At 37.0% G+C, this 22,811-nt stretch overlaps 1 protein-coding gene across 4 annotated transcripts in view; it reads right to left on the bottom strand.

Moving 5' to 3' along the window:
• ASCC3 (activating signal cointegrator 1 complex subunit 3) overlaps nt 1-22,811 on the bottom strand; it is a 418,508-nt gene that overhangs the window by 272,053 nt on the left and 123,644 nt on the right. For all 4 annotated transcript variants that reach the window (XM_010389420.2, XM_030928567.1, XM_010389421.2 and 1 more), the window contains 2 exons: nt 13,750-13,950; nt 13,158-13,298 (listed from right to left, as the gene is read on the bottom strand). In XM_010389420.2, the coding sequence (XP_010387722.1) occupies nt 13,158-13,298; nt 13,750-13,950 (342 nt within the window). The remainder of the gene's footprint in view (nt 1-13,157; nt 13,299-13,749; nt 13,951-22,811) is intronic.

Here is a 22,811-nt window from a genome sequence, read left to right as displayed (position 1 = left end):
AACTACCATCAGAGAATACTATAAAAACCTCTATGCAAATAAACTAGAAAACCTAGAAGAGGCCGGGCGCGGTGGCTCAAGCCTGTAATCCCAGCACTTTGGGAAGCCGAGACGGACGGATCACGAGGTCAGGAGATTGAGACCAACCTGGCTAACCCGGTGAAACCCCGTCTCTACTAAAAAATACAAAAACCAGCCGGGCGAGGTGGCAGGCGCCAGTAGTCCCAGCTACGTGGGAGGCTGAGGCAGGAGAATGGCGTGAACCCGGGAGGCGGAGCTTGCAGTGAGCTGAGATCCGGCCACTGCACTCCAGCCTGGGGGACAGAGCAAGACTCCGTCTCAAAAAAAAAAAAAAAAAAAGAAAACCTAGAAGAAATGGATAATTTCCTGGACACTTACACTCACCCAAGACTAAACCAGGAAGAAGTTGAATCCCTGAATAGACCAATAGCAGGCTCTGAAATTGAGGCAATAATTAATAGCCTACCAACCAAAAAAAGTCCAGGACCAGATAGATTCATAGCCAAATTCTACCAGAGGTACAAGGAGGAGCTGGTACCATTCCTTCTGAAACTATTCCAATCAACAGAAAAAGTAGGAATCCTCCCTAACTCATTTTATGAGGCCAACATCATCCTGATACCAAAGCCTGGCAGAGACACAACAATAAAAGAGAATTTTAGACCAATATCCCTGATGAACATCAATGCAAAAATCCTCAATAAAATACTGGCAAACCGAATCCAGCAGCACATCTAAAAGCTTATCCACCATGGTCAAGTGGGCTTCATCCCTGGGATGCAAGGCTGGTTCAACATACGCAAATCAATAAACGTAATCCAGCATATAAACAGAACCAAAGACAAAAACCACATGATGATCTAAATAGATGCAGAAAAGGCCTTTGACAAAATTCAACAGTCCTTCATGCTAAAAACTCTCAATAAACTCAGTATTGATGGAACGTATCTCCAAATAATAAGAGCTATTTATGACTAATCCACTTCTCAAAGAACAGACACTTCTCAAAAGAAGACATTTATGCAGCCAACAGACACATGAAAAAATGCGCATCATCACTGGCCATCAGAGAAATGCAAATCAAAACCACAATGAGAAACCACCTCACACGAGTTAGAATGGCGATCATTACAAAGTCAGGAAACAACAGGTGCTGGAGAGGATGCAGAGTAACAGGAACACTTTTACATTGTTAGTGGGACTTTAAAGTAGTTCTACCATTGTGGAAGACACTGTGGCTATTCCTCAAGGATCTAGAACTAGAAATACCATTTGACCCAGCCATTCCATTAATGGGTATGTACCTAAAGGATTATAAATCATGCTGCTATAAAGACATATGCACACGTATGTTTATTGCGGCACTCTTCACAATAGCAAAGACTTGGAACCAACCCAAATGTCCATCAGTGACAGACCGGATTAAGAAAATGTGGCACATATACACCAAGGAATACTATGCAGCCATAAAAAAGGATGAGTTCATACCCTTTGTAGGGACATGGATGCAGCTGGAAACCATCATTCTCAGCAAACTACCGCAGGAACAGAAAACCAAACACCGCATGTTCGCACTCATAGGTGGGAACTGAACAATGAGAACACTTGGACACCAGAAGGGGAACATCACACACCAGGGCCTGTTGTGGGGTAGGGGGAGGGGGGAGGGATAGCATTAGGAGATATACCTAATGTAAATGATGAGTTAATGGGTGCAGCACACCAACATGGCACATATATACATATATAACAAATCTGCATGTTGTGCACATGTACCCTAGAACTTAAAGTACAATACAAAATAAATAAATAAATAATTTTTAAAAAATGTTAAAGCAATAAGCCCAATGCCAGGTTGAGAACTAAACAGTACATTTATGGGACATAAGAATATAATTTACAGATATTAAGATAAAACTGCAACCTGGGCATATAAAATATCTGCCCCTATCTCCATCTACCCTTTATTCCCACCCTTCTCCCATATATTGAAATATTCAATAGACTACATACCATAGGAAAAATCCCCTTGAAAGAAGAGTAGATTAGAGCAGTGTGACATTGAACACTGCCTGTGATCTGAGCTCATGCGTATTCACAGCACCACACCCTGTCACCCACAATTACTGGAGCTTTGGTCTAGCAGAGTAATACAAAGAAAATTCAGATTTGCCTTTGCAATTGCTTGGGCCTAAGAGATCTGAACAGAATCTCCCTCTATCCTCAACCAAAAAATAAACAAAAGCAAAACATGAAATATCCTATCTCAACTCCCAAAGGTACACAGATAAATGCCTCCCCATAAAAGGATGAGGAAACAAATATAAAAGCAGAGAACAATTCCAGAACTCAGAGCAAATGCTTTGATTTAACACAAAGTTATTGCCAGGACAGGAGAAATCTTCTCTAAAATTTGTAACCAGTGTTTTCACTGATGTTCAAAGGAACATTGCTGAATGGAACCACTGAAAAGTACAGTTAATATTGTAAAATAGTAACTCTTCATCAAGGATACATTTAGAGGGAGAAGTTTGAAACCGATGGTAGATATAGAATAATGGAAAATAATGTTGGAAAAGTAGATCAGTGTTTTAACTAATGACAAATTTACAGTGATTTTCAAAGTTGCACAAAATTGCATTTTAGCTGTACACCAGAAAGATATTTGTTGTCTATACTGTTTCTCCTAACAGTAAATCTTACAACTATATAATTCTCTCTTGTAAAAGGAAATTTTACATTCAAACCTCAATAAAATCATAACTGCTGCTATACCTGAAGGTCCCTAGTGAACCACAAAATACATCACATCTCATACTATACTTAATTTATACAATATTCTTAACAAGCTAGGTAGTTGGACTTAATTCAATAAGCAATAAAGAACCAATGGAAGTTTATGAGCATGAGAGTAATATGATCAGAATGGCATGGGAGAAAATTTGCAAATGAGATTAATTTGCCTTCCTATATTTAAAAGAAGATAAACAACACTGAGAAAGAAAAAAACACAAGGCAAATTTAAGATTATATTTAATTTAATCAATGCTGATTACTGGGAAACATCAAAAATAGATAACATGAATAAATAAGAAGCTATTAAAAAATTTCAAAATGAAAGTGAGGAAAGCAAGAAATTCAAACTCCACAAAAAAGTTGAATATATATGTACTCCCACATTCTTTACATTGTTCTCTGGTTTGCTTTATCTATAGCCTCATCTCAAAGGCAGCAACAGCAGAACGGTTTTTAATCTGCAAGAATCTGTGAGAAGGGTAGAAGGACAGGGTAAAAAGATTAAAAACTATACAGTTTCAATTCTACAAAAATTAGCAACTCCAGAATTAGAGCAAACACAAAAGGTTCAATGAATAAACTACTTCTGAGGCCAAGCACCTAGTCCCTGCTCTTACACAGTCAAAAATTACTGACGAAGGATACAGAGTCTAGCAAAGTGCAAAAATGGGCAAATGGGTAAGAAATAGATGTTCATAAACCTTTTAAAAATATAAAATTCTGGGAGGGCGGAGCAAGATGGCCGAATAGAAACAGCTCCAATCTCCAGCTCCCAGCATGAGCGACACAAAAGACAGGTGATTTCTGCATTTTCAATTGAGGTACTGGGTTTATCTCATTAGAGAATGCCCGACAATCGGTGCTGGTCAGCTGTTGCAGCCTGACCAGCAAGAGCTGAAGCAGGGCAAGGAATCGCCTCACCTGGGAAGCGCAAGGGGGAATGGAATCCCTTTTCCGAGCCAGGGGAACTGAGACACACAACACCTGGAAAATCGGATAACTCCCACCCCAATACTGCGCTTTAAGCAAACGGGCACACCAGGAGATTATATCCCACACCTGGCCGGGAGGGTCCCACGCCCACGGAGCCTTCCTCATTGCTAGCACAGCAGTCTGCAATCTAACTGCAAGGCAGCAGCGAGGCTGGGGGAGGGGCGCCTGCCATTGCTGAGGCTTAAGTAGGAAAACAAAGCCCTGGGAAGATCAAACTGGGTGGAGCTCACAGCAGCTCAAGGAGGCCTCCCTGTCTCTGCAGACTCCACCTTTGGGGACAGGACACAGCTAAACAACAACAACAACAACAACAACAACAAAAGCAGCAGAAACCTCTGCAGACGCAAACGACTCTGTCTGACAGCTTTGAAGACAGCAGTGGATCTCCCAACACGGAGGTTGAGATCTGAGAACGGGCAGACTGCCTGCTCAAGTGGGTCCCTGACCCCTGAGTAGCCTAACTGGGAGACATCCTCCACTAGGGGCAGAACGACACCCCACACCTCACACGGTGGAGTACACCCCTGAGAGGAAGCTTCCAAAGCAAGAATCAGACAGGTACACTCGCTGTTCAGCAGTATTCTATCTTCTGCAGCCTCTGCTGCTGACACCCAGGCAAACAGGGTCTGGAGTGGACCTCAAGCAATCTCCAACAGACCTACAGCTGAGGGTCCTGACTGTTAGAAGGAAAACTAACAAACAGGAAGGACACCCACACCAAAACCCCATCAGTACATCACCATCATCAACGACCAGATGCAGATAAAACCAAAAACATGGGGAAAAAGCAGAGCAGAAGAGCTGGAAATTCAAAGAATAAGAGGGCACCTCCCCCACCAAAGGAACGCAGCTCATTGCCAGCAACGGATGAAAGATGGACGGAGAATGACTTTGACGAGATGAGAGAAGAAGGCTTCAGTCCATCAAACTTCTCAGAGCTAAAGGAGGAATTATGTACCCAGCGCAAAGAAACTAAAAATCTTGAAAAAAGAGTGGAAGAATTGATAACCAGAATAATTAATGCAGAGAAGGCCATAAATGAACTAACAGAGATGAAAACCATGACACGAGAAATACGTCACAAATGCACAAGCTTCAGTAACCGACTCGATCAACTGGAAGAAAGAGTATCAGCGATTGAGGATCAAATGAATGAAATGAAGCAAGAAGAGAAGTCTAAAGAAAAAAGAAGAAAAAGAAATGAACAAAGCCTGTAAGAAGTATGGGATTATGTAAAAAGACCAAATCTATGTCTGATTGGGGTGCCTGAAAGTGAGGGCGAAAATGGAACCAAGTTGGAAAACACTCTTCAGGATATCATCCAGGAGAACTTCCCCAACCTAGTAGGGCAAGCCAGCATTCAAATTCAGGAAATGCAGAGAACACCACAAAGATACCCCTTGAGAAGACCAACTCCAAGACACATAATTGCCAGATTCACCAAAGTTGAAATGAAGGAAAAAATCTTAAGGGCAACCAGAGAGAAAGGTCGGGTTACCCACAAAGGGAGCCCATCAGACTAACAGCAGATCTCTCGGCAGAAACTCTACAAGCCAGAAGAGAGTGGGGGACAATATTCAACATTCTTAAAGAAAAGAATTTTAAACCCAGAATTTCATATCCAGCCAAACTAAGTTTCATAAGTGAAGGAGAAATAAAATCCTTTACAGATAAGCAAATGCTTAGAGATTTTGTCACCACCACGCCTGCCTGACAAGAGATCCTGAAGGAAGCACTAAACATGGAAAGGAACAACCAGTACCAGCCATTGGTAAATCATGCCAAAATGTAAAGACCATCCAGGCTAGGAAAAAACAGCATCAACTATCGAGCAAAATAACCAGTTAATATCATAATGGCAGGATCAAGTTCACACATAACAATATTAACCTTAAATGTAAATGGACTAAAAGCTCCAATTAAAAGACACAGACTGGCAAACTGGATAAAGATTCAAGACCCATCAGTCTGCTGTATTCAGGAGACCCATCTCACATGCAGAGACATACATAGGCTCAAAATAAAGGGATGGAGGAAGATCTACCAAGCAAATGGAGAACAAAAAAAAGCAGGGGTTGCAATCCTAGTCTCTGATAAAACAGACTTTAAACCATCAAAGATCAAAAGAGACACAGAAGGCCATTACATAATGGTAAAGGGATCAATTCAACAGGAAGAGCTAACTATCCTAAATACATATGCACCCAATACAGGAGCACCCAGATTCATAAACCAAGTCCTAAGAGACTTACAAAGAGACTTAGACTCCCATACAATAATAATGGGAGACTTCAACACCCCACTGTAAACATTAGACAGATCAACGAGACAGAATGTTAACAAAGATATCCAGGAATTGAACTCAGCTCTGCAGCAAGCAGACCTAATAGACATCTACGGAACTCTCCACCCCAAATCATCAGAATATACATTCTTCTCAGCACCACATTACACTTATTCCAAAATCGACCCCATAGTTGGAAGTAAAGCACTCCTCAGCAAATGTACAAGAACAGAAATTATAACAAACTGTCTCTCAGACCACAGTGCAATCAAACTAGAACTCAGCACTAAGAAACTCAATCAAAACCGCTCAACTACATGGAAACTGGATAACCTGCTCTGGAATGACTACTGTGTACATAACGAAATGAAGGCAGAAATAAAGATGTTCTTTGAAACCAACGAGAACAAAGATACAGCATACCAGAATCTCTGGGACACATTTAAAGCAGTGTGTAGAGGGAAATTTAGAGCACTAAATGCCCACAAGAGAAAGCAGGAAAGATCTAAAATTGACACTCTAACATCACAATTAAAAGAACTAGAGAACCAAGAGCAAACACATTCAAAAGCTGGCAGAAGGCAAGAAATAACTCAGATCAGAGCAGAACTGAAGGAGATAGAGACACAAAAAACCCTCCAAAAAATCAATGAATACAGGAGTTGGTTTTGTGAAAAGATCAACAAAATTGATAGACCGCTAGCAAGACTAATAAAGAAGAAAAGAGAGAAGAATTAAATAGACGTAATAAAAAATGATAAAGAGGATATCACCACCGACCCCACGGAAATACAAACTACCATCAGAGAAAACAATAAACACTTCTACGCAAATCAACTAGAAAATCTAGAAGAAATGGATAATTTCCTGGACCCTTACACTCTCCCAAGACTAAACCAGCAAGAAGCTGAATCCCTGAATAGACCAATAGCAGGCTCTGAAATTGAGGCAATAATTAATAGCCTACCAGCCAAAAAAAGTCCAGGACCAGATGGATTCACAGCTGAATTCTACCAGAGGTACAAGGAGGAGCTGGTACCATTCCTTCTGAAACTATTCCAATCAATAGAAAAAGAGGGAATCCTCCCTAACTCATTTTATGAGGCCAACATCATCCTGATACCAAAGCCTGGCAGAGCCACAACAAAAAAAGAGAATTTTAGACCAATATCCCTGATGAACATTGATGCAAAAATCCTCAATAAAATACTGGTAAACTGGATTCAGCAGCACATCAAAAAGCTTATCCACCATGATCAAGTGGGCTTCATCCCTGGGATGCAAGGCTGGTTCAACATACGCAAATCAATAAAAGTAATCCAGCATATAAACAGAACCAAAGACAAAAATCACATGATTATCTCAATAGATACAGAAAAGGCCTTTGACAAAATTCAACAGCCCTTCATGCTAAAAACGCTCAATAAACTTGGTATTGATGGAACATATCTCAAAATAATAAGAGCTATTTATGACAAACCCACCGCTAATATCATACTGAATGGGCAAAAACTGGAAAAATTCCCTTTGAAAACTGGCACAAGACAGGGATGCCCTCTCTCACCACTCCTATTCAACATAGTGTTGGACGTTCTGGCTAGGGCAATCAGGCAAGAGAAAGAAATAAAGGGTATTCAGTTAGGAAAAGAAGAAGTCAAATTGTCCCTGTTTGCAGATGACATGATTGTATATTTAGAAAACCCCATTGTCTCAGCCCAAAATCTCCTTAAGCTGATAAGCAACTTCAGCAACATCTTAGGATACAAAATTAATGTGCAAAAATCACAAGCATTCTTATGTACCAGTAACAGACAAGCAGAGAGCTAAATCAGGAATGAACTTCCATTCACAATTGCTTCAAAGAGAATAAAATACCTAGGAATCCAACTTACAAGGGATGTAAAGGACCTCTTCAAGGAGAACTACAAACCACTGCTCAGTGAAATAAAAGAGGACACAAACAAATGGAGGAACATACCATGCTCATGGATAGGAAGAATCAATATCGTGAAAATGGCCATACTGCCCAAGGTCATTTATAGATTCAATGCTATCCCCATCAAGCTACCAATGAGTTTCTTCACAGAATTGGAAAAAACTGCTTTAAAGTTCATATGGAACCAAAAAAGAGCCCGCATTGCCAAGACAATCCTAAATCAAAAGAACAAAGCTGGAGGCGTCACGTTACCTGACTTCAAACTATACTACAAGGAAACAGTAACCAAAACAGCATGGTACTGGTACCAAAACAGAGATATAGACCAATGGAATAGAACAGAGTCCCCAGAAATAATACCACACATCTACAGCCATCTGATCTTTGACAAACCTGAGAAAAACAAGAAATGGGGAAAGGATTCCCTATTTAATAAATGGTGCTGGGAAAATTGGCCAGCCATAAGTAGAAAGCTGAAACTGGAACCTTTCCTTACTCCTTATACAAAAATTAATTCAAGGTGAATTAGAGACTTAAATGTTAGACCTAATACCATAAAAACCCTAGAAGAAAACCTAGGTAATACCATTCAGGACATAGGTATGGGCAAGGACTTCATGTCTGAAACACCAGAAGCAACGGCAACAAAAGCCAAAATTGACAAATGGGATCTAATTAAACTAAAGAGCTTCTGCACAGCAAAAGAACTACCATCAGAGTGAACAGGCAACCTACAGAATGGGAGAAAATTTTTGCAATCTACTCATCTGACAAAGGGCTAATATCCAGAATCTGCAAAGAACTGAAACAAATTTACAAGAAAAAAACAAACAACCCCATCAAAAAGTGGGCAAAGGATATGAACAGACACTTCTCAAAAGAAGACATTCGTACAGCCAACAGACACATGAAAAAATGCTCATCTTCACTCGCCATCAGAGAAACGCAAATCAAAACCACAATCACAATGAGATACCATCTCACACCAGTTAGAATGGCAATCATTAAAAAGTCAGGAAACAACAGGTGCTGGAGAGGATGTGGAGAAATAGGAACACTTTTACACTGTTGGTGGGACTGTAAACTAGTTCAACCATTATGGAAAACAGTATGGCGATTCCTCAAGCATCTAGAACTAGAAGTACCATATGACCCAGCCATCCCATTACTGGGGATATACCCAAAGGATTACAAATCATGCTGCTATAAAGACACATGCACACATATGTTTATTGCGGCACTATTCACAATAGCAAAGACTTGGAATCAACCCAAATGTCCATCAGTGACAGACTGGATTAAGAAAATGTGGCACATATACACCATGGAATACTATGCAGCCATAAAAAAGGATGAGTTTGAGTCCTTTGTAGGGACATGGAGACCATCATTCTCAGCAAACTATCACAAGAACAGAAAAAGAAACACCGCAGGTTCTCACTCATAGGTGGGAACTGAACAATGAGATCACTTGGACTCGGGAAGGGGACATCACACACCAGGGCCTATCACGTGGATGGCGGAGGCAAGAGGGATTGCACTGGGAGTTATATCTGATGTAAATGACGAGTTGATGGGTGCTGACGAGTTGATGGGTGCTGACAAGTTGACAGGTGCAGCACACCAACATGGCACAAGTATACGTATGTAACAAACCTTCACGTTATGCACATGTACCCTAGAACTTACAGTATAAAAAAAAAAATTAATTCATAATGACTTTAAAAAAATTATATAAAATTCTGTAGGAGATCAGTCAGGGTGGTTGGAAAAATCAACAGAGAAAGACGGAAACCTTCTTGGAAGGCTGGGAGGTTTTGTAAAGTTTCGGGAGAAAATAAAAGCTGAAGGTGGCTAATTCTCTTACCCTGAAGCAGAGGGCAAAGGGTAGATAACAAGGGAATGTAAGGGAACTCATCTAGATAAACTGGCTTACTTATGTCTCCGGAAACCAATCTTTGATCATTTGCACACAGGATCACTATCTATTCGGGGGATCGACAATGTTAATTACCCACAAATTGTGTTCGCTCCAAGTCTTTGTCATTAAATCTGTACTAAATAAATACAAACGTCCCCGGCTTATCGGGGCTGCACTCTCATTGGCAGAGCTGCACTCTCATCAGTGATCCTAAGCCATGCAGTCCCCTAGCCGCGGTCTCAGGCAAAATACCTGTGTCTGTGTACTTCTTACATCTGTCGCTCAGCCAGTCTGCGGGACAGACTACGCATAAATCTAAGTAGATTTTTTTGGTTTTACTTTCTGCTCCTGTAAAATGGAGATACTACCCAACAGCGTTCTTGTGAAGACTCAGGGAAGTTGCACATATGCATTTAGCATAGTAACTGACTCATAAATTGAATTCAAATGTTACCTCCCTTGTCTTTCCATAAACATCCTTGCATTAGCATCAGTAACATACTTGGATACAGGACAAGAGCAATCAAAGTTTTACTTGAGAGTGATCCAGATTTTTAAAACTACATCAGGTCCAAAAGCATAGACTTTGTACACTAGGTATTATTTTATGAATATAAGTGAATGGTGCTACAGGATTCAGGGAAGAAGAAGTAAATACAAGGTTTGAACTGGGTTTTAAAGACTGGGCAAGATTTGAACAAATGTCAATAGATAAAGGAAGATACTAAGAAAAAGGAGAAAACACATGAGGAAACTTACTAAAAAGCAACGTTCATTTAAGAAAATGTTATTTGAGCAAGGCTATTTTAGAAAAAGCAAAAATGGCCTGACTATAGTTTATATTGGGAAGCATCTGGAAGATAAGTTTGAAAACCAGGCTGGATTTAGACAATAAAAATAATCCGATGTCATATATAAGGCACTTTGACGTATCATGGTAGTTTTCAAATTGTTTTGGCTTTGGGACTCCTTTGTAATCTTTAAAATAATTCAGGTCACAAAGAACTTTGTCTTTTTGAATATTTCTATTTATTTAATTATTGAAATGGAGTTTCACTCTGTCACCCAGTCCTCCCCACTTCATGACCTAAACTAAGTTCAATTATCTCCCAAAGGCCTCACCTCCAAATACCATTACTTGTGGACTAGGGCTTCGACATATAAATGGTGTTTGGGCGTGGGGGAGATGGTATGTAGACATTCAGCCCATATGCATGACCTTATTTGGAAAAAGGGTCTTTGCAGATGTAATTAAGGAAAAGTTTTTAAGATGAGATCATCTTGACTATGGTGGGCTGTAAATCCAATGACTAGTATCCTTAAAAAAGGGGAGTAGGGGAAAAGACAAGCAGGGGAAAAGGTCACAAAGATGGAAGCAGAGCTTGGAGTGATGTATCTACAAACCAAAGAATGCCAAAAATTCCCAGCAGCCACCAGAAACCAGGAGGCATAGACCAGATATTGTCTTAAAGCCTCCAGAAGGAATCAACTCTGCTGACACCTTGATTTCAGACTTCTAAACTCCAGTACTGTGAGAGAATTAAGACTGTTGTTTTAAGCCACTGTAAACCAAAGATAAAATTCTAAGCCCCCCAACCATCTGAATGGACCCCTCCTCTTAGCAAAGGCATTCCAAAGTTAACCTGAAAAACTACTTCAGGCCATAATGGGAAGTGAGAGCAGGACATGCCTCATTATACTCTCCTTCATTTTGGAACTACTGATAGAATAGACTTTTTTAAGTCTGATAAGAAACATTTACAAAGTATTCTCACTGAATAGATAGGCCTCCTTTCTTCAGATAATAACTCTTTCAACCAATTGCCAATCAGAAAATCTTTACATCTACCTATGACCTGGAAGCCTCCACTTCAAATTGTCCTGCCTTTCCAGACCAAACCCATGTACATCTTACATATTGATAGATGTCTCATGTTTCCCTAAAATATATAAAACCAAGCTGTACCCCAATCACATTGAGCACATGTCATCAGGACCTCCTGAGGTTGTCACTGGTGCATCCTCAACCTTGGCAAAATAAACTTTCAAAATCAATTGAGACCTGTCTGAGATACTTTTGGTCTATACCACTGAGCTTATGGTATTTTGCTATGGGGGCCCTAGGAAATTAATTCACACTCCAATCACATTTTAAATCAATATCCACCCACTGTTTTAAAAGTTCTATTATCTGTTTTCCATATTTTCCATCAAACTATGAATTTTTCCATTAATATCTGGTCATCCACTATTTTATTTTTTACTTTTCTTTTTTTTTTTTTTTTTGAGATGGAGTCTCACTCTGTTGCACAGGCTGGAGTGCAGTGGCATGATCTCTGCTCACTGCAAGCTCTGCCTCCCACGTTCACGCCATTCTCCTGCCTCAGCCTCCTCAGTAGCTGGGACTACAGGTGCCCACCACCATGCCTAGCTAATTTTTTGTATTTTTAGTAGAGATGGGGTTTCACCTTGTTAGCCGGGATGGTCCTGATCTCCTGACCTTGTGATCTGCCCGCCTCAGCCTCCCAAAGTGCTGGGATTACAGGCATGAGCCACCATGCCCAGCCTATTTTGTTTTTTAAAAACACAATGAACTTCACCTAACTTACATATTGCTTTCAATAAATAATCATCTAGTTGAAATGTAAATATTTTTTCTTACTTAATCATAAGATTCTTGAAGACAGAAACTGTATCTTAAGTGTCTTTACTGTCATGCATTCATTCATTTCTTCTAATATAGTGCTATATACAGTGCATGATTTAATAATAATAACTTTGCATTTGATGAAATAATGAACGACCAAAAAGCTTTATTGTATGTTAAATCATTCTTATGGAATAGTTTGGAATACTAGTGCAATCATTTTAAGATCTATATATGTCCCTCCTCTTAAAATTAAACTCTGGTCTTATTTATATCCTCATCCCCTACTGTTTTAAAAGAATAGCCTTACTGCCATTAGACTTGGAACCTAACAATATTCAAGATGCAGTAAGAATTACAGGAGTTAGAAGGGACACCAGAAAACAAAGTACCAGCAAAAACTCTTTGTAGTACAGAGATAAGATGTGGTTACAAATAAAAGTTCATTATATTATGTTTGTATCACCTATTCTAGTTACTTAAGATATAGTCGTTTAAAACTTTTGCAATTACCTAAAAAAGAATGGTATTAAACAAAAAATCTAGGTAAACAACATACCTGAGTTCGTAAAATTTCACTTTTTGACAACTGCATGTCACCAGTCAATTCTTTCACAACGATGCCTAGTGGCTCTAGACGTCTGCTGAAGTAATTTGTCATTTCAGCTGCCAAGGCTTTCATTGGAGCAACATATACAATCTATACCAAAGGAACACTAGCTTGATTAATGAGCAAAAACCACCATGTCATTTGTCTTACAGTAGCCAATACAAGTCACAATTTATTGTGAAATATGATTGTAACTACTCCCAGTGAAAAATCTTAATAGTGATATATGAAAAGTCTTATCTTTCTGAGATACGTGTGTAGCTGTTTAAAGAACAATAGAATTCGTTTACACAGCTGCATCGCTTTGAAAATTGGTTTGCTTTCAAAGCTAAATGTATTTTCACAGCTTCTTACATGGTAATAGAATTTTCATAACACAAATAAGAACTGTCTTAATAGTAATGAAGTAAGTCAAGCAGTATTACTTATCTGACTTCAAGTACAATATCTTTAAGAACTTTCAAATTTCATGTTATATATAACCGCAAATTTATTTTATTCCTTACAATTTAAAAAGCTGTTGTCTGGTCTATTTACTTACCTTAAATTCATTCTTTTTGATAACACCTTGTTGAAAATGTTGGCGAATTTCGTGCAAGACCGTAAGCATTGCAATGTTGGTTTTTCCAGCTCCTGTAGGGGCACAAATCAGCATGTTCTCATTGGTGTTGTAGGCAGTCTCAAACACTATTGACTGGATTCTATTGAGTCTCTTCATTCCTTTAAAAGCCAGCTGTCCAATCTAAAAAAAAAAAGGCATCATCCATTATAAATAGTAACAATGTGAAGGACCCATACAAATCGTTATGTGCAAACATTTATTTCCTTTGTTTCTTAAAAAAAGACTAACTTGTAGTTTCACAATGTGTCTTTTGTTTAAACGGAGGTGTATGCAGTTGAGAATAACTGAAAAATATTGTACAATTCGAATATACTTGAAATGGTAACTCGATAAATTTGAAAAATATGACTCTATATCTAAATTTTAGAATACAATTCTTAAGTAAAAAAGATAAATTAGTAATGTAAGAAAACAAAATTAAAGACAGGTATTTTTTGAGTTCATGTTCATTTACAAATTTCATCATGATGTTCTAATTTATCTAGTCTAGATTAAAGATGACTAATGAAACAGAAAACAAGATACTTCTTGAAGATATAAATCAATAGCAAATTCTATTTCATGTGTTTTTTTAAAAAACTTAAAAAAAAATGCAGCTGTAATAGTAGGAACAAAAGCCATAGACTACACTTACACAGTTTGCATTGCAACATGTGCAGGTGTAGAATCTTTGATATTATTTTGTTTAATTCTCAAAACAATTATTTGGTGTAGGTACTCTTATTATGTCCCTTTAATCAAAAAGAAACTAAGACCCAGAGCAGTTAAATAATTTTTTCCTAAAATTTTCCTATATAAAAGTCTTATATGAAAACTGAAGGTCTAAGACTAAACAAAACACTGGTTGAGATTACTTGCAGAAACTTGGAATGGCTATATTAATATCAGAAACAATAAATTTTGAAGCCAAGAATATTACTAGCAAAACGGAAAGTCATTTCGTAATGACAAAGAGGTAAGTTAATCAATATAATAGTTCTAAACATTTGTATAACTAATAACAGATCTTCAAAATACATGAAGTAAAAACTGAAGACATGCAAAGGGAAATAGGCAAATCCACCATTATAGTCAAAGATTTCAATACCACTCTTCAAAATCTGTAGAACAAGGAGGCATGAAAATCAGCAAGGCTACCATAGACTTGAATGGCATTATAAACCAACTTGACCTGATTGACACTTATTCATCTAACAATAGTAGAACACACGTTCTCTTCCACTGCTCTTGGAACAGTTAAGTTATACTATATTCTTGGTCAAAAAACAAGTCTTAATAAATTGAAAAGGAAGACAATCATGCAAAGCATATTCTCTGACTACAATGGAATTAAATCAGGTATGCTTATTAGAAAGATACTTGGAAAATATCTAAGTATTTGAAACAAAACAGCACGCCTCCTTAAGAGCACACTTCCTACCACTGATGAAAGAAGAAATCAAAACAATTTGTAAGTATTCTTAACTGAAGGGAAATAAAAGTTTATTATGTCAAAATTTGTAGAGACGGCTAAAATAATACTTAGGGGAAATTTTGTAGCACTAACCACTATATTAAAAAAGAAGATACCACACGATCTCACTCATATGTGGAATATGAAAACGTTCATATCATCGAAGTAGAGAGTATAACAGTGGTTACCAGAAGCTACAGAGGATGGGGGGAAGAATAGCATGGGAAAAGGTTGGTCAATGAGTTCAAAGTTATAGTTAGACAGGAAGATTAAGTTCTGGTGTCTTATTATACAGAGACTATAGCAAATAATAATGTGTATTTCAAGATAGCTAGAAGAAAGGACTTTGAATGTTATAATCACAAAGAAATAATAAACATTTAAAGTAAGAGATATGCTAATTACTCTGATTTGATCATTATGCACTATACACATACATTAACACATCACATAGTACCTATTTATTATTTGTCAATTACAAATAAAATTTTTCAAAATAATCCATTAAAAAAGAAAAAAAAAAAAGGTTTCAAAAGAATAACTTTATCTTCCAAAATAAAAAGAAAAGGAAAAACAAAACCAAAGCAGAATAAAGGAAGTAATTATAAAGATCAATGAAACAAAAAACAGAAAAGGATGATTCTTTGAAATTAATAAAATTGATTAACCTCTGGGCAGACTGATCAGGAAAAATAAGAGAAGATACTAATTATCAATACCAAGAATGAGAAAAGTGGCATCACTAGAGATAATATAGACATTAAAAGAATAGTAAGAAAATATAATGAACAACTACATGCCAGTAAATTTGACAACTCAGATGAAATGGGCAACTTTCTTAAACAACACAAATTGCCAAAGCTCACTCAAAAACAAATACACAACTTAACCCATATCTATTAAAGAAACTAAGAATAAGGTTAAAATTATTTACACACAAAAAAACAAAAAAACCTTGAGGGCCAGAGAGATTCTCGAATGAATTCCACCTAAAATATAAGATGGAAATAATATCAATTTTACATGGAGGTTTTAACTATTTCAAAAACAAATATAAAAAAAGGAATACTCCCCAAATCATTCTATGAAGCTATTACTGCCTCAATATAAAAGCCAGATGAAATAAAATCACAGACTAATACTCCTCAAAGCATAAATATAAAAATTATAAACAACATAATACATCACAGAAAAATTTCATGATCTTAATAAATGCACAAAAAGCTTTTTACAAAATCAAACATCCATTTATTATTATTTTTTGTCTTAATTTTAGCAAACCAGAAGTAGAGGAGAATCCCTTAACCCAATAGAGGGCATCTTCAAAAATGTTACAGCTCTTCCCATCATATTAACAGGGTAAGACTGAATGCTTTCCTCCAAAACCAGGAATAGGAAGGCTGTTACACTCACTCATCAATTAACATTGTATTGGAGGTTCTATCCACTTAACATTGTACTGGAGTGCAATCAGAAAAGGGAGGGAAAAAAAAAGAAATAAAGTCATTAATATAAAAAACGAAGAAAAAAATACCTGTATTTAGAGATGACCTGATTGTCTATGTAAAAAATCAGATGGAATTTACAAAAGAGCTCCTAAAGCTAATGTGTGGATTCAGGAAGGCTGGAGGATGCAAGACTAACAACTAAAAAATTACATTTCTATATACCAGCAATGAAATACCTGAAAGCAATTTTTTTAATCAGTAAAAATAGCACTGTGTTATGAATTTCTTAAGGATCAATATGAAAAGAGATGGGAAAGAGCTGTATACTGAAAACTACACTATTTTGCTAAATGAAAGATAAAATTTTTAAGATGTCTTCCCCTCCCCAAACTCATCTACAGATTCAATGCAATTTCAATCAAAATCCCACCAGGCTTTCCTATGGAAATGGACAAGCTGACTTTAAAATTCCTATGGAAACACACATGACCTAGAAGGAACAAAATAAATTTGAAAAAGAATAACAATGTTGGGGAGCTAAAACTACCTGATGTCAAAAATTATTAAAACACTAGAGAAATCAAAACAGCATGGTGTTTACATAAATACAAACAAATAGATCAAGGAACTGAATAGAAAATCCAGAAATAAATCCACACATATTTGGACAACTGATTTTTGACAAGAGCTGAAAGGCAACGTAGATGACAAAGGTCAGCATTTTCAATAAATGATGCTAGAACAAATGGGTATACACACGTTTAAAAAATGACTTGAATCCATACCTTGTGTCACATACAAAAATTAACTCAAAATGAATCACTGACTAAAAGTAAAGCCTGAGAGTATAAAACATGTAGAAGAAAAGATGAAAGAAATTCTTTGTGGATCTGAGTTACGCCAAGATTTCTTAAATAAAATAAAAATCTATAAACAAATCAGTAAATTTGACTTAAGCAAAATGGAAAACCTATTATCTTTAAGATACTGTTAAGAAAATAAAAAGAGAAGCCATAAAATGGGAGAAAAATCTTTGCAATACTTATATCAGATAAAATACTTATATGTAGAATATATTAAAAACTCAACACAACAATAAAGAAAATAAGCAATTTAATTTTAAGAGTAGGTAACGATGTGAAGAATCATTTCACCAAAGAAAATATATAGATGTCAAATAAACACACATAAAAATGCTCAACATCATTAGTCATTAGGGAAATAAAAATTAAAATTACAATTATGCAACTATTAAAATGGCTAACATTTTAAAAATTGGCAAAATGTTTAATAATTTAAAGATTTTTAATTGCAAGTATTGTTGAGGATGTAAAAAAAAAAAGAATTCACACATACTGATTGCAGATAAACTGAATGTACAATCACTTTAATAAAACAATCCAGCAAGTTTTTTTTTTTTTTTTTTTTTTTTTTTTTTTTTGAGACTGAGTCTCGCTCTGTTGCCCAGGCTGAGTTGCAGAGGGAGGATCTCGGCTCACTGCAAGCTCTGCCTCCTGGGTTCATGCCATTCTCCTGCCTCGGCCTCCTGGGTAGCTGGGACTACAGGTGCCAGCTACCACGCACGGCTAATTTTTTTTGTATTTTTAGTAGAGATGGGGTTTCACCATGCTAGCCAGGATGGTCTAGATCTCCTTACCTCATGATCCACCTGCCTCAGCCTCCCAAAGTGCTGGGATTATAGGCGTGAGCCACCGCACCCAGCCCAATCTAGCAAGTTTTTAAAAGTTAAACAAACATACAACTAAACTAAATGTACAATCACTTTAATAAAACAATCTAGCAAGTTTTTAAAAGTTAAACCTATACCTAAATTACCCCTTTGAGGTTCTACCCAAGAGAAAAAGAAGTATATGCACATACAAAAAGATGTATATGAATGTTTATAGCAGTTTTACCTTTAATAGCCTAAAACCATTCAAATGTCCATCAACAGATAAATGGATAAACAAAATGTTATATATTCATACAATGGAATACTACACAGTATTGGCCGGGTATAGTGGCTCACGCCTGTAATCCCAGCACTTTGGGAGGCCGAGGCGGGTGAATCATGAGGTCAGGAGATTGAGACCATCCTGGCTAACACAGTGAAACCCCATCTCTACTAAAGAAAATACAAAAAATTAGCTGGGCATGGTGGCAGGTGCCTGTAGTCCCAGATACTGAGGAGGCTGAGGCAGGAGAATGGCGTGAACCTGGGAGAAGGAGCTTGCAGTGAGTTGGGATCGTGCCACTGCACTCCAGCCTGGGCGACAGAGCGAGAGAGCGAGACTCCATCTCAAAACAAAACAAAACAAAACAAAACAAAACAAAACAAAACAAAACAAAAAGAGATCATAGTAGTATCTCTTAGGCCTAGGTAGGCCAATTAAACATCTGAAGAGTACCACTGATACTTTCTTCATCAATTTCTCTTGATCACTTAGCCTCAGAAGGATAGTACAGCACATTTTTCAGGATACTGGGCTTACAGTCAGAGACCCAAGTTAAAATATTCGCTTTGCCACTATTTGCAATATAACTTTTAACAAACTTAAGATCTCTAAATTATATTTTCTCATCTGCAAGGTAATATTGCAAGGTAAAGGTGTTATCTTTATAACACAAGGAACTTACAAAAATTAATTTAAAAACAGCTAACAATTATGGAGGGCTCACTATGGGCTAAGCACAGGAGTCCTTGACATAAAATGTCTTAATTATTTCTATAGCCATACCAGACTATTTTATAGATGAGGAAACTGAAACTTGAAAAAGCTTGTTTCAGTTCACACAGCTATAAATGGTAAAGCTAGTATTTGAAGTCATATAGTATAACTTCAAAACCAGTCTTTAATTAGATAATATATATAAATCATATACTATAAACCATACACAGAGATGGTACTTGTTAAATATGTTGAAATAAATTAATGGTAGCTATTATCATTACTGTCATACGTCATTTCATTTTTATATAAGGTTTACTAAAATAGTGCTACGAATGAATGCAGCAATTTCCAGTTTTTATAGACTTATGACAAGAAACAGAGTATACTCTTCATAAACTACAAATCTGATCATATCACATTCCAGCTTGCAAAATGTTCCAAGACTTCTCATTGACTCTTCATTACCATTCAAGTTTAAGCTCAAAAGCAATCTCTGGTTCTCTCCAATTCCCTAAACAATTGTTATCTTTATTTCTTTACGCTTCACCATATTTTAGAAGATTTAAGGAACTACCATAGCTTCTCTTGACAACTAGACACTCAGACAATCCCCTTTATGTATTATTATTATGACCGATAACCACAAATATTGAAATGAGTCCTGGGCGCGGTGGCTCAAGCCTGTAATCCCAGCGCTTTGGGAGGCCGAGACGGGCGGATCACGAGGTCAGAAGATCGAGACCATCCTGGCTAACATGGTGAAACCCCGTCTCTACTAAAAAATACAAAAAACTAGCCGGGTGAGGTGGCGGGCGCCTGTAGTCCCAGCTACTCGGGAGGCTGAGGCAGGAGAATGGCGTAAACCCGGGAGGCGGAGCTTGCAGTGAGCTGAGATCCGGCCACTGCACTCCAGCCCGGGCGACAGAGCGAGACTCCGTCTCAAAAAAAAAAAAAAAAAAAAGAAATGAGTCCTTTATATGTATTTCTGACCCATTGGATTGAAACTAAGGGTTCTGTTTTTTATTACTCTTTGTATTACCCCAGTACCTAATCAATTGCCAGGAACATAATAGGCTGCTAAATAAATTTTTATTGAATGATATTATGCTGGCTACTTGCAAAAAGAACTATAATTAAATGAGGGGAAAAGTTTAAAGTATACACTGCATACATAATATCCTCCAAAGAAATACTAAATTGAATCTAACCAAAATATGTAGCAGTTTAGCAAAAGCCCTATCATCAACTTTCAGTAAAAAACTTATTTCTTTGTTTTTGAAGGTTATAGTTCAAGAAATAAATAAAGTATCAGAAGAATATACTAACAAACAAAACCTATTACATATATAGAGGTTTATAACATTCTAATCAATTCAACAATTATTTACTGATTGTTATTATACTAAGGAGTTCTGTCAATGCAAATATTTGTTTTCATAACAAAAGTTAGACAACGTTTAAAATGATCCTTAAAATTGACTAGTTTCTGGGTTTTGTTGATGATTTTTGAGACAGCATCTTGCTCTGTTGCCCAGGCTGTAGTGCAGTGGAGCAATCGTAGCTCACTGCAACCTCAAACTTCTGTAGACAAGTGATCCTCCTGCCTCAACCTTCTGAGTACCTGGGACTACAAGTGCATGTTACCACACTCAAGTGACTTCTTTTTTTTTTTTTTTTTTTTTTTTTTTTTTTTTTGCAGCTGGAGTGCAATGGCGCTATCTCAGCTTACTGCAACCTCCACCTCCCAGGTTCAAGCAATTCTCCTGCCTCAGCCTCCTCAGTAGCTGGGACTACAGGCGCCTAACACCACGCCTGGCTAATTCTTTGTATTTTTAGTAGAGACAGGGTTTCACCATGTTAGCCAGGATGGTCTCGATCTCCTGACCTCGTGATTCGCCCAGCACAGCCTCCCAAAGTGCTGGGATTACAGGCATAAGCCACTGTGCCCGGCCCTAACTCTTTTATTTTTAGTAGAGACAAGGTCTTGCTGGTCTTGCTCAGACTGGTCTTTGAACTCCTGGGCTCAAGTTATCCTCCCACCTCAGCCTCCCAAAGCATTGGGATTACAGTTGTGAGCTACCACACCTAGCCCTAGTTTGTCGTTTAAAGGAAGAAAAAGGCATGTTTAAAATTAGATTAAATCACTAAGGTTTCTATAATAAGGATATTAACTATATGCTGAGGTATGTGAGGGAGAGGCAGTCACTAAGCATGCCATATCAGGTACAAGAAACAGGATATTAGAAAAACACTTAGGGCTAGTGAAAAGCAGTAGCAAAGATGATGAAGATGGAAAAGTAGGCCAAGAGCAGACTACAAAAAGCCACATATGCCACACTGAAGGAGCTGACCTTTGCTTCACTCATTTACCAAGTTACTAAATGAGCACCAAATTATTGAATGAAATAGCCGGGGACTTTTTCAGCCACTAGGGATGTAACTGTGAACAAAAGTGACACTTACTATTTAAGGTCTCTTTTAAGCAAGGAAGCAGCATATTATATTTTCTATTTGGAATATAATAAAAAAAATATTTAAAACCATAGCAATAATAAATTTCTCTTCTGAGAATAAGAAGGCTTATATTTAAATTATGAAAGAAAAATTCAATATGAAGAAAAGACATTATAAAGACTCCTCTGGAAACATCTCTAAAAGGTTATTTTAGAGACTATGTGAAGAAATTATCAGAGGAAACTGAGACCTAGAGAGGTTAAATAACTTACCCAAGTCCACACTGCTAATAAATTTGGTCGAGACGGACCTAAACTCAGTTTTGTCCTAGCTCAAATGCAAATTACCACCCAATTTACTGTTTAAAATAATATGATGATTTATCTTGCTGGTTAAGTATTCTCTACATTTATTTCAAAATAAACATTTCAAAAAAGTCCTTATAATATTCTTGCATATATATACATCACTCTATATACATATATATAGAGTGATGTATATATATGCAAGAATATATATAATATTCTTATAATGTTCTTATAAGAATATTATAAGAACATGCTGAATAGAAACAGCAAATTAAAAAGGAAAAACCCTCCAAAGCTACAAACATATTTAAAACAGCCCAAGTTTTGTACCATTCCCTATAAAGTTTCTTTTTATTTTTCATTTCAAATTAAGGAAAATGAATGAAATAATTTTCACCAATAAACTTGTTGGTAAAAATAAAAGGAATGTGCACAGACAGCAATTGTGATGGCAGTAAAAAAAAAAATCACTAGAGGGCTCAGTATACTTGATATTGTGAACTGGTTTAAGCTACTGGCACATGAAATAATTGATGTCCATTATGCATAGATTTCTTGTATTTGAATGATATTCAAATTATATTCACAAATGCTTTAAGTTAAGAAAACAAATGATTACAGAAGAAGAAGAATGTGGGTTATATCA

The sequence above is a fragment of the Rhinopithecus roxellana genome, chromosome 4 (genome assembly GCF_007565055.1).
Source record: "Rhinopithecus roxellana isolate Shanxi Qingling chromosome 4, ASM756505v1, whole genome shotgun sequence".
NCBI lineage: Eukaryota > Metazoa > Chordata > Mammalia > Primates > Cercopithecidae > Rhinopithecus > Rhinopithecus roxellana.
This window is presented reverse-complemented; position numbering and strand designations above follow the sequence as displayed.